This window comes from Rhincodon typus, chromosome 28 (genome assembly GCF_021869965.1).
Source record: "Rhincodon typus isolate 14 chromosome 28, sRhiTyp1.1, whole genome shotgun sequence".
NCBI classification, from domain to species: domain Eukaryota; kingdom Metazoa; phylum Chordata; class Chondrichthyes; order Orectolobiformes; family Rhincodontidae; genus Rhincodon; species Rhincodon typus.
In genome coordinates, this window is record NC_063359.1 from 789,611 (window position 1) to 803,082 (window position 13,472).

At 44.0% G+C, this 13,472-nt stretch overlaps 1 protein-coding gene across 1 annotated transcript in view; it reads left to right on the forward strand.

Moving 5' to 3' along the window:
* Nucleotides 1-7,575: 7,575 nt before the first annotated feature.
* LOC125486406 (protein AMBP-like) overlaps nucleotides 7,576-13,472 on the forward strand; it is a 33,780-nt gene continuing 27,883 nt past the window's right edge. Inside the window, exons 1-2 of the mRNA XM_048613832.1 lie at nucleotides 7,576-7,738; nucleotides 12,126-12,271. Of these exons, the coding sequence (XP_048469789.1) occupies nucleotides 7,625-7,738; nucleotides 12,126-12,271 (260 nt within the window). The 5' untranslated portion in view covers nucleotides 7,576-7,624. The remainder of the gene's footprint in view (nucleotides 7,739-12,125; nucleotides 12,272-13,472) is intronic.

A 13,472-nucleotide genomic window follows, 5' to 3' on the forward strand; every position in this document is an offset into this window, starting at 1 on the left:
TGATTCCCAGACAGTGTGATTCCCGGGAGAGCTGACAGTGTGATTCCTTGGAGAGCAGACAGTGTGATTCCCGGGAGGGCTGACAGTGTGATTCCTGGGAGAGCAGACAGTGTACAAGGAGTATGCTGGGGCAAGGGTTTTGATCAGTTTGTTCACACTTAGTCATTGGTTACTTTTTGTTAATGTGTGTACCACCTGGGATTTTCAAATTCCACGTATTCCATTGTTTTGAAAACTCTTGTGAATCTTTGGATTCATCGGGGTTCGAATGGTAAATGGATCTAGGGTGTTTGATCCAACTGATCCTTTCTGTAGAAAAGTCACTGAATTCAACCTTTAACTCTGCTTTCTCTCCACAGATGTTGCCATGCCTGCCGAGTTTCTCCAGTAATTTCTGTTTTTGTTTCAGATTTCCAACACCTGCTGTTCTTTGTCTTACTTTGCAGTGAACAGGTATTACTGAACTGCTTTCCTCATTTTTCCATCCATTCATAGCACCTTTTCTTTTCCTATCCATGTCTATCCTTATGTGTGTAGTGGGGAGCCTGTAAAGGGTTTTAAATATGTGGATGGTTTATATTAATTTACCTGCATCCAGTGTCTATTTACTTGTAATTAAAAATAATTCTTAGTACAGAAATATGGTATATGTTTTCCATCAACCTGGATCTGAAGAAGGGTCTAGGCCCAAAACATCAGCTTTCCTGCTTCTCTGATCCTGCTTGGCCTGCTGTGTTCATCCAGCTCTATACCTTGTTATCTCTGAATCTAGCAAGTTGGGGAATTTTGCATATTCTTTAATATCTTTAACTTTTGTGATGTCTCTGGGAAAAACAGGGCTTATTGCCAGCACATGATCCCAGTGAGGACTGACATAGGTGGCAAGTAATATTCGTGCCACACAAATGCCAGGCAATGACAATCTCCAATATGAGATCATCTAACCACCGTCCCCTGACTTTCAATGATGTTAGCATCACTGAATCTCCCGCTATTAATATCCTGGGCCCACCAAACTGAACTCGGATTGCCATGTGAATAAAGTAACTACCAGAGTAGGTCAGAGGCTAGGAATCCTGAAGCCAGTAACTCACTTCATGACTCCTCAAACCCTATCCTCCATCTACAGGACACAAATCAGGAGGGTGATGGAATACTCCCCACTTGCCTGGATGAGTGCAGCTCCAACAACACTCAAGAAACTTGACACCATCCAGGACAAAGCAGCCCGCTTGATTGGCACCACATCTACAGACATCCACTCCCTCCACCACCGACACTCAGTAGCAGCAGTTTGTACTGTCTACAAGAACTGCAGAAATTCACCAAAGATCTGTAGACAGCACTTTTCAAACACATGATCACTTCCATCTAGAAGGACAAGGGTAGCAGATACATGGAAACACCACCATCTGCAAGTTCTCCTCCAAGCCACTCACCCTCCTGACTGGGGAATATATTGCCGTTCCTTCACTGACGCTGGATCAAAATCCTGGAATGCCCTCCCCAATGGCACTGTGGGTCTACCTATAGCTCATGGAATGCAGTGATTCAAGAAGGCAGCTCACTACCAACTTTTCAACGGCAACTAGGGACGGGCAATAAATGTCGCCCCAACCAGCGATTCTAACGTTCCATAAATGTTTATAGTAAAACACTACACATCGACCCAATCTCTGCAGAGAACACACGTCTGCGGACTTACCCCGTCCTTGTTAACCCTTAAGAATTGGATCACTATGTGTTAGACACCTCCCAGTCCCAAACATTGCTGACCATTTTGTGCCAGACCAATAACTTTGGCCACTGATGCCATACCAGTGGTCGTGGTCAATTGCGGAGTTTCTTGCTGTTGGTTCTCTACATTTGGAACAGACCTGTGTGTGGAAGCTCTTGTTCGGACAGCATTTGGCTTCCTCCCTCTCGGATGTCTTTTGAGGCCTTCGATTCAGCTTCCCTCCTCTTTGTTCTCGGTTCTGCCTCTGTGGTTCTTTGTTCCAAAGCTGCTTGTGGGGAAAGCCCGTGGGGAAGCTGTTCTTGCAGAAGCTTATTATTGAAAAAGCCACACTCTGGTGAGATCAGGGCTGGCAGTTAAAACTTGATGTTCTTTTCTGAACTTAATTGGTTTTCTGATGGTTACGAGTGTGTGTGAATGGGTTTTGATCAGGGTTGAATGTCAGAGTATCTCTATAGGCCCCATACTTCCTGCGCAGTGTAGGCCGAGGTGTAAAAGCTGTCTCGGGCTTGAGTCTGTTGGTTTGGTCATTTGTTGTTTCAGAGAGGAGGTGTAAACTGGGATTCCAGGCTGAACAACAGTTTGAGAGAGCAGTCTCTGTTCTGCTGGTTGTGTTGTGTATTCCCACAGAACTCAGTCCACCTGCCCCCATTGTCTTGTTAAAAGTTTTGAAGAGTGCAGTGTTTTGTCAAGTACCTTAGGTATTGGAAAGTCCAAAGATTTGTCCAGTATTTTAAATGAGATTTCTGCTCAATCCTACATGCTTCTGAACAGAGGTCTGTCCTCATTGTGTGACAGCTACAGTAGAAACAAATGCCAGCAGATTGGGACATTTCTTCCTCAGACAACTGCAGAGATGTGGCAGTGAGGTGCTTGCAAGCTTGTGCTCCTGACTGTAACTCAGCTAACATTCCAATTGAGCTGTCAGTATCTGAGCTGGCTGTGGGGCAGGAGGCAGCATTGCCAGTGTTGCCTCTCAGGCCTTGGAAGTCTCCTCCTGAAAAGTGCAGGAGGACATTTCTTGTGGAGCATCCTACTTGACGACTGAAGCATTTGGATACTCCACTGGTACCTGTAAAGAGAGAGAGCATCATGATCAAGGGTTAGGAGTGATACGAAATGACTGACGCTGACAGCAGGGTTACTGTAAGATATGTAGTGTAATGAAGAGTGACTCAATTTGAGGAACAGGGATGTCCCACCTCAACACTCCCAGTCTTCTCCTGCAAAGGCCAGGATTCTCTTCTCATTGGGGTTAAGGAGACAAATGTCAGGCACCCCTCTCTCGTGTGGGTCCTTTCTGTCTCCTCTTGGACTGTCCTCTCCTGGAATGAGAGGAAGGGTTGATGAATGCGATTAAAGTGGGTGGCACAGCTGTTAGTGCTGGTTCAAGTGGGTAATAGGTGATGAGATGCCCCATGTGAATAAGTAGGCAGCACAGAGGGCAGACAGGGTTTGTAATGTCGGGCTTATGGCTGAAAGCAGCACAAGATGGCTGAAAGTAATTTACAGTTGATTTAGAATAGCTTGCTTGATGTAGTTTATGTAATTTAGAACAATGGTAGATCTATAGACTGAATATATATCCAAGGTAACAGAATTGAGACAGCACACTAAGGATCATACAGAGTTCTGTTACAAACACGCAGCTACAGTTGTTTATACAGACAAAGCTGGTTAAGGATACCCTATCTGCTGATAGAGCAGTTTTATACTTAATTACTCTGGAGGCTGAGATCTGTCACACATCATAGAAAAGGTCTATTTACCTTAGTTAAGATTTCCAAACAGCCATACTGATAGATTTTGAATTAGTTATAGATTTTGAATACATATACATATAACCAAAAAAAAATTAAGCATTAAAGCATTTTCACTAAAAATCCTACAAACAAGAAAGCCTAAGATGGTAAGGGAAGGCCTCCCCAATATTGCTAGTTCGAAGGACTGAATTACAGCTGCAGAAGTTATCAGTGTTGGAATGTTGTTAAATACAAAATACAATGCTCAAGGAAAAACATAAGGCTGGCACGGTGGCTTACAGTGCCAGGGATCCAGTTTCAATTCCAGCCCTGGGGAACTGTCTATATGGAGTTTGCAAATTCTCCCTACGTTCGCATGGGTTTCCTCCGGGTGCTCAGGTTTACTTCCACAGTCCAATGATGTGCAGGTTAAGTGGATTCGCCATGCTAAATTGCCCATAGTGTCCAGGGATGTGCAGGTTAGGTGGATTAGCCGTGGGAAATGCAGGGTCACAGGAATACGGTGGTGGGGGTGGAGTCTGGGTGTGATGCTGTTTGGAAGGTCAGTGAATACTCAATGGGCTGAATGGCCTGCTTCCACACTCAAGGAATTCTGTGGTTTAGTAAACACTGTAAAATCATGGGAATATCTGGGGCTGTCCATACGGCTGTCCATCATCGATCATACAGTCACATAATTAATTTGATTCGGTGTAAGTGTAAATAATTAATAATATGATCGGTCTGTAATTGTTAAAGGTGGGATGAAATTATGTATAAAAATGTATGTCTTGCCTTTGTTCAGGAATGAAATTTTTGACCCCTGGGGTTTCTTCCCTCTGGTGTAATTTCAATAAAACTCTTTGACCATGTAAGTGGACCCTGGGTGTCAAGTGATTTATTTGGTCATTCCGTCACAACAGTAGTGTGAGAGGTTGGGGTGGAAAATTGAGAGAGGGAACATATTTCATGCTATATTGAGAGTGGTAGAGCATTAGATTTGGTGGGAGGTAGTGCAATAGCAGGGATGGAGTTGTGTGAAGTGGCAGAGTGAAAGTGGTGGCACTTATCCTCGTGGAGCAGCAAAGGTCACTAACCTCCTTACAGCACTCTCGGGCTTTCCTCCAGACAGTTGGGACTGCACTGATCTAGGTGGCAACCTTGGAGCAGATTGGCAGGATCTGACGGAATGGTACCCTCTGCTGGTCTTGGGGGAACAGAAAGTCTTTCCTCTGCATCACCTCATCCACCAGGACCTCCAGGTTTCTGCCTGCAAAGCAAGTGCCAATTTTTGCTTGTCTGCCAAGTCAAGGCAAAGTATCAGGAACCATGCAGGCCAGGTTCTGACTTCCAGTGCTCACCTGGGCATGCAATGGTGTTTTAAAGATGGCATGGGTGTCAGGAATGCCAGTCCATTTCAGGATATCTAGTGAGTGGCAAGTTCTTCTGGCTACGGTGAGGTGGGAGAATCAGGCTGGCAATGGATGACAGGGACATCGTAGTCACATGGAAGGTAGTTTGGCGAGTTTGGGATCATATGGTGAGAAATCTCGCCAGGTCTACCATCCACGGAACTTAACAAAAGTGACATGGCCGAAATATTGGAAGATTCAGCTCAAAACATTTATACGAAAGAACCAAGACATATTCACCATTTATTTTGTGTGTTAAGCACAGATAAAGTGTAACGTGTTGTCCAGAACAGTGGTAGTGTAGGATTTGTTAAGAAATTATCAATGAACAGAGTTGACTTATCCCATGGAATGATATGGCTGGAGTGAAGGCTGTAACTTCACCAATAATCACCAAGTGAGGCTAAACAGGTGGGACAGTTAAAGGAACAAGAATCAGTATTTTTTCATTGTGTGTGGTGGCCAGAGCAATAGCTAAACAGAGTCCACCACTAGAGGTCACAGTAATCCTGTAAGCATATGTTAGGGTAGCTGAAACTTGATTTAAGAATGGGGATGATTAAGAAGGAGGTGTTTGGCATGTCTTCAGTAATTGAGACTCAGGAAACAGATTCAAAGTCAAATAAGTTATCACAGAGACCTCACTCTGAAGCTGAGGCAGAAGGAATGGCAATATATTTCCAAGTCAGGATGCTGAGTGGCTTGGAGGGAAACTTGCAGATGGGGTGTTCCTATTTATTTGTTGCCCTTGTCCTTCTAGATGGAAATGGTGTGAGTTTGGAAGGGTGCTGTCTAAGGACAGTTGGTAAATTTCTGCAGTGCATCTTGCAGACGATACACTGTGCAGCTACTAAGCATCGGTGGTGGGAGAGTGAATATTTGTGGATGTGATGCCAATCAAGCGGGCTGCTTTGTTCTGGATGGTGTCAAGCTTCTTCATTGAAGCTTGAAGTTATCTTCAATACTAATATTCAAGAGGAAACTGATGGGCCAGTAAGTGGTTGGGTTGGATTTGTTCTGCATTTTGTGTACAGGACATTCCTGGGTAACTCTCCATATTTTTTTCTTCTTTATTCATTCACAGGATGAGGGTGTCACTGGCTAAGGCAGCATTTATTGCCCATTCCTAATTGCCCAGAGGACATTTAAGAGTCAACCATATTGTTGTGGGTCTGGAGTCACAGGTAGACCAGACCAGGTAAGGATGACAGTTTCCTTCCCTAAAAGACATTAGTGAACCAGATGGGTTTTTCCGACAATTGACAATGGTTTTGTGGTCATCATTCGGTTCTTAATTTCAGATATTTATTGAATTCAAATTCCACCATCTGCCATGGCAGGATTTGAGCCCGGGTCCCCAAAACGTTATCTGGGTCTCTGGATTAACAGTCCAACAGTAATACCACTAGGCCATCGCCTCCCCATATTGTTGGGTAGATGCTAGTGTTGTAACAATAGTTGGCTAGGGGAGCAGCAAGTTCTGGAGCACGAATCTTCCGTACTATTGCTGTAATGTAGGCTGTATCTTTTGCAGTATCTGGTGCCTCCAACCCTTTCTTGATACCACGTGGAGTGAATCGAATTGGCTGAAGACTGGCAGCTGTGATGCTAGGACCACTGAAGGAGGTCGAAATGGATCATTCACTCAACACTTCTGGCTGAAGATTGCTGCGAAAGTTTCAGCCTTATCTTTCGCACTGATGTGTTGGGTTTTTCCATCATTGAAGATGTTTGTGGAGCCTCCTGTTCCAGTGAATCTTTTTCTGTGCTTTAACAATTCAGTGACAACCACACAAGATGGTGACCCCTCCCCAGTCAGTGTGGAGGGAGAGCAGCGGGCAGGAAAGGTTAGCAGTTGGAGAGAATGAGGTGGTGACAACCTTTGAGTTCTTTTTGTTATATGATGCTGAAGGTTGTAGTTCATTACCTTTGTGAGTTGCCTATGCAGAGGCAAAGTTACACTGAATGATGGCACCGTGAGCATGGGCTAGCAGAGACAAGGTGGTGCTGCTTACGTTTGTGGACTTCAGGAAATTACTGACCTAATTTCCTGCAATGCTTGATGCTGCATATATGGGAGACAGTGGTCCTGGTCCACTCTACAACCTCTGCCCTCTGGCTGCCAGTGCCAACTGCGAAGGTGGTCTTTCTCTCAGTGACACCATCCAGTGGCACCTGCAGAGGACCCTCAGTGAACCAGGGAGCCATCGCCTATCCTTCCTGACTGGCATTTTTGGTCCTCTGCATAGGTAGAAGGACTACAACAGACAGATGGGGAAATCCTGGCTTTTATCCTCTGAAGAGGTGCTTTCAAAAAGCTATACTCTAAACATGCCACCAGAACCTTTGACCCTGGAAGGGCCAACCAGAGGTAAGAACTTCCCCCAAATGGCCTAGAGTTTACCGACTACCTTACACCGTATCTCACGTGCATAGGTAATGATCAGTAAAATAGGTAAGCAGAAAAGGTAACTCACAACATCCACCCCCACACTGGGCAATGGAGGAGGTGATGCTGTTAGCTTATCTTCGGGGCATACTTTAGCTTTAAACTGCTGCAGTTGCTGGTCCGTACTGTGATTAACGATTAATGAGAAGCATCAACGTTGGATATTTGACCACCCCTTGATGTAACTGACCCAGGATTGGGAAATCCTGAGCTACATAGCTCCCTGTTGTTTCACGTTGTTGCTTACTTCTGTCGTTTTGCATGAGACCAAAGCTGACCGGAGAAAATGAAGTGCGGTGTTGTGTTGCTGTTTGCTGTGCTCTCCCTGAGAACTGGAGCTGCCATCCCACTGAGTGAAATTAACTATGATCAGGTTCAGGAAAACTTTGATTTGAATCAGGTAATTAATGTTAGATTTAACACAGTAACTCTGGCTTCCTGGGTTTTGGAGACTGTAGTCCTTCTTTTAAATTTAGCTAAAGGACGTGGGCATCTGCGGCTGGGCCAGCATTTATTGCCCATCCCAAGTTGTCCGAAACAAGGTGGTGTTGATCTTGAACCTCTGCAGTCCATGTGCTGTAGGTAGACTCACAATTCTGTTAAGGACGGAATTCCAGGATTTTGACTCAGTGACACTGAAGGAACAGCAATATATTTCCAAGTTAGGATAGTGAGTGGCATGGAGGGGAACTTGTAGGTGATAACGTTCCTTCTTAAATATATTCAGTCACTTATCCTCTGATGCCTCTGTGGTACAGAATTTCATAGATTCATCACCTTCTAAATCTGATATGCCCTGTGTTTTGAGACTGTGACTCCTTTTTCTACATTCCCCAAAGAGATCTACATCCAATCTGTCCAGTCCTGTCAGAACTGAATGTTTCAATCAAATCCCCCTCATTCTTCTATACACCAATGAATACTGACTCAGTTACTCTAATCTCTCCTTAACGGACTATCCTCTGGCCCAGTAACTAGCCTGACAAACCTTCACTGCACTTCCTCTATGACAGGTATATCTTTTGGGAGACCAAACTGTTCATAGTATTCCAGGAACAAAAGCAGTTGTTGGGAACACTCAGCAGGCCTGGCAGCATCTGAAGAGAGAAAGCAGAGTCAAAAGTTTCAGATCCAGTGACTTCTTCAGACGCTGCTTCAAGGGTCACTGGACCCGAAATGTTAACTCTGCTTTCTCCCCACAGATGCTGCCAAACCTGCTGCGTTTTCTGAGCAATTTTTGTTTTTGTTTCTGATTTCCAGCATCTGCAGTTCTTTGTTTTTTTTTTGCACAGTATTCCAGGAGTGGACTCATCAAGGGCCTGTACAGCTGCAGTTAAGATTTCCTTATTCCTGTATCCAAACCCTCTTCCAATGAATGCTGTTTGCCTACCTTACAGTGTGTTACAGCTACATGCTTGTTTTTAATGACCAGTGTACAAGGACACCCATGTCCCTTTGTACATCAACATTTTCCAATCTCTCACCATTTAAATAACAGAATGTCATTCAGTTCGATGTGCTAAATTATATAACTTCACATGTATCCACACTAAATTGTATCTGCCATATATTAGTCCATTCACTCAACTTGTTTAAATCACTTTGATGCCTCTTTACTTCCTTCTCACCCTCACAATTCAATTTGGCTTTGTGTTATTAGCAAACTTGGAAATATTAAATTTCCTCATCCAAATTGTTCATAAAAATTAGGAATAGCCCCATGTGGCAAAAATTCCACCCAAACATTCTGAGAGAGGAGATTGGTTCGGTGAGAAGACAAAAATATTGGCAGATGGAGTCGAATGTGGAATATTCTAAGGTTGTGCTCTTTGATAGGAAAAACAGAATACTATTTAAATGGAGAGATACTGCAGAATGCTGCAGTCAAGAGGGATCTGGGTGTCGTTGTACATAAATCACAAAAACTCAGCCTGTAGGCACATAAGTAATTAGGAATATCTAAACTTGGCCTTTTGTGGGGAACACAGAGATTAGGGGAGCTGCAGATAGTGAGGAAGATTGTCAGAGAAATGGAGATGGAATTTAATCCAGGCAAATGCAAGGTGATGCATTTTGGAAGGTATAATGGAGGAGGGAAGTATGCAGTAAATGGCAGAAGCCTTAGTAGCATAAATATACTGAGGGATCTAGGTGTACAGGTCCACAGGTCCCTGAAATCGGCAACACAAGTAGATAAGGTGATGAAGAAGACATATGGCATGCTTGCCTTCATCAGTCCGGAAATAGAGTATGAAAATTGGCAAGTCATGTTATAGTTGTATAGAACTTTAGTTGGTCCACATTTGGAATATTGTTCATAGATCATAGAATCCCTACAGTGTGGAAACAGGCCCTTCGGCTCAACAAGTCCACATTGACCCTCAGAGCATCCCACCCGGACCCATTCTCCTATAACCCAACTCATCTACACATCCCTGAACACTACAGGCAATTTAGCGTGGCCAATCCACCTAACCTGCACATCTTTGGACTGTGGGAGGAAACCAGAGCACCCAGAGGAAACTCACACAGACACAGGGAGAATGTGCAAACTCCACACAGACAGTCGCCCGAGGGTGGAATCGAGCCCGGGTCCCTGGTGCTGTGAGGCAGCAGTGCTAACTACTGAGCCACTGTGCTGCTCTCATCCCACTACCTATTGCATACAGTTCTGGTTGCTGCATTACCAGAAGGATGTGGAGGCTTTTGAGGGGGAACAGAAATGTTTTACCAGAATGTTGCCTGGTTAGGATGTTATTAGCTATGAGGAGTAATTGGACAAACTCAGTTTATTTTTAATTGAACATTGGAGGCTGAGGGAAGTTTACAAAATTATGAAAGACATGGATAGAAGTAATAGTCAGAGTCTTTTTCCCAGGATAGAAATGTCAATTATGAGAGGACATAGGTCTGAGGCAAAAGGGAGTAAGTTTAAAGGAGATGTGAGAGGCAAGTTTTTTACCGAGAGCTTGGTAAGTACCTGGAATGTGGTGCCAGAGGAGGTGGTAGAAGCTGATACAATAGCAATATTTAAGATCCATTTGGACAGTTATATGAACAGGGAGGGAATTGGGGGAATACGGTCCGTGTAGAAGCAAAAGGTTTAGAAAGACATCACTTGTAGGCACAATCTTGGTAGGTCAAAGCGTCTGTTCCTCTGCTGTTTGGTTCTCAAGTGTAAGGAAGATGGAATATAATAATAGGAAAGCTTTGCTACAATTATCCAGGTCATTGGTGAAACTGCAACTGGAATACTGTGTACATTTTTGAGTCCTTACTTAAAGAGGGACATGTTTGCATTAAAAGAGTCCAATGACAACTCACTCAGCTGATTCCTGGGATGAAGAGGTATCTTTTCTCTCAAAAGATGGTTAAACTTTGGACATCTCTCCCCTCAGAGAGCAGTGGAAGCTGCATCATTGAATATCCTCGAGGCTGAGTTAGAGAGATTTTGATCTTTGAGGGTTACAGAGATTAAACAGGAAAGTGGAGTTGAGGCTACAACCAGATAGGCCACAATCTCATTGAAAGGTAAAACAGACTCGATGGGCTGAATGGCGTACTCCTGCTCCTATTTGATCTTAGGTTCAATATCCATTGCTGGATGAGCAGAAATGACCTCCACTTAAACCTTGGGAAGACTGGAGCCATCATTTTTCATCACTGCTCCAAACTCCCAACTCCATCTCGCTCCCATGAAAATCTCTGTGGCTGAACTAGACTGCTCTCAACCTAAGTTTCACACCTTGTCAGAGAGGAGCTTGCAAGCACATGTTTGCAACATCACTCAATCGGCTAAATTTCAGCCCTGTAATTGATTTCAATCCTGCCTGAGTCCCTGCCTTGCTGAAAGCCTCATTCATGTCATAGTTATCATTAGACCAAATAATTCCAACACACTCCTGGTCAGCCTCTCACATACTTCAGAAACTCCAATTCCTCCAGAACATGGTTCCTGTGTCCTTGCTTCCGCTAGAATCATTGAAAACTTACAATGTGGAAGCCATTCGGCTATATCGAGTCCACACTGACCCCTCGAAGAGCATCCTACCCAGACCCATCCGTGTAACCCTGCATATCCTATGGCCGATCCACTTAACCTGCACATCTTTGGACCATGGGATGAAACTGGAGCTCCTAGAGGAAACCCATGCAGATGTGGGGAGAATGCACAAACACCACACAAACAGTTACCCAAGACTGGAATCGAACACAGGGTTCCTGGCGCTGTAAGTCAGCAATACTTACTACTGAGCCACCGTGCCACCCAGGATCCTTTCACCCAATACCACTATTCCCACTGACCTACACTTCTGATTAGGAACATCTAAATTTTAAAATTCTCTTCCTTATTTTTAAAATCCCTCCATGACCTTAGCCCACCTGATGTCTGGAACCTCCTCCAGCTTCACAACTCCTGAGAGATTTACATCCTTCTAATCTGGCCCCTTTAGCATCCTCACTTTAATTCATCCCATCATTGGCAGCTGTGCCTTCACATGCCTGGGCCCTTGGCTCTGGAAGTCGCTCCCTAATCTTCCCAGCATCTCTACCCCACTTTCCTCTTTTAAGGTGATCCTTCACACTCCCACTTTGACCACACTTTACCCTTTTACCTAATATTTCCTTCTGTGGCTCATATTCATATTTTGGTTTATCACACTCCTGTGTAAGACCTGAGTTTTTTTTGTTATGTTAAAGGTGCTATATAAATGCAAATGAATGTTTTAGCATTTAGCAGATTGTAATGCAAGACTGTAGTCTTAATGAAAATATTTTTCTTGCAGTTTCTTGGGACATGGTTTACACTTGGAAATGGCTGTGATTGCCCTGAGTTCATTAAGAAAATTGAGAAAATATTGGCAATTAGCAAAGCAACATTCTCAACCAATGAGGAAATGAATAAACTCATCGTGAACTTTGTATATGATCGGTGAGGAGATTTATTTATACTTGACCATGATACTCAGTGATTAAAGTTCACAGGTGGGCTGCATGGAGGGTTTCTTTCTTCCATGGCAAGGCCACCATTTGTGGACCATCCCTAATTGCCCTTGAACTGAGGAACTTGCCAAGGGATTGCAGAGGGCAGTTAAAAGTCAACCACATTAATGTGTGTCTGGAGTGACATGTAGATCAGAACAGGGATGGACAGCTGTATCCTTCTCTAAAGGACGTTAGTGATTCACATGAGATTTGAACATCAGCATGGTTTCATTACCAGCAAGACTAGCTTTATAGGTATTTTCTAAACAACTTGTTTAGTGATGTTAGCACACACATCTGGAGCATTTAGCACTTGAATCCAGGTCTCCTGGCTCAGACATAAGGACACTACCATGAGCCTCCAGAGATTAACTAAATGTTCAATTTTTAATTATTTGAATGTAATATCTACCAGCTACACTGCAAAGAGTTGAACCCACTGCAAGCATTGTACAGGGGTTCTGAAATCTACGTCCAGTGACATTAGCACTTGCACCTTGTCACCACCCTATTCTTACACAGACACAGTAAAGGTATCAATAAGATGAGCTGGAAACACTCTACTGCATCAGCAGAAAGAACATGGCTAACGTTTCAGCTGCTAGACCTGACATCAGAACTGGCAGTGTAGTTTGTGGAAGTGGCAGGGCAGTGTGGGGAATTGGCTGTGCAGTGTTTGGAACTCCCAGTATAGAGTGTGAAACTGACAGCTCTGTGTTGGAGCGAAAAATGCAGTATACAGTGTGTGGAACTAAGCATGCATTGTGTGGAATAGAGCAGTGTGAAGAGTATGGAACTCAGTGCAGTGTGTGGAACTGACAGAGCAGTGTGGCGTGCACACTGAGTGGAACTGACGGTGCAGAGTGTGTAATTGAAGCAACAGTGCCTGGAACTAACAGTGAAGAGTGTGGAACTGAAAACAGTGTACAGAGCGTGGAACTGGCAGTGCAGAGTGTAGTGTTCAGAATGGTCACTGCAGTCTTTGGAATAGACAGTGCAGTGTACAGTGTATGAAATGTTTGGTGCAGTGTGCAGTGTTCAAATTATAGAATGGACAGTACAGTGTATGAATGGACAGTGCAGTGTGCAGTATATGGGATGGTCAGTGCAGTGTGTGGAATGGTCAGTACAGTGTGTGGAATGGTCAG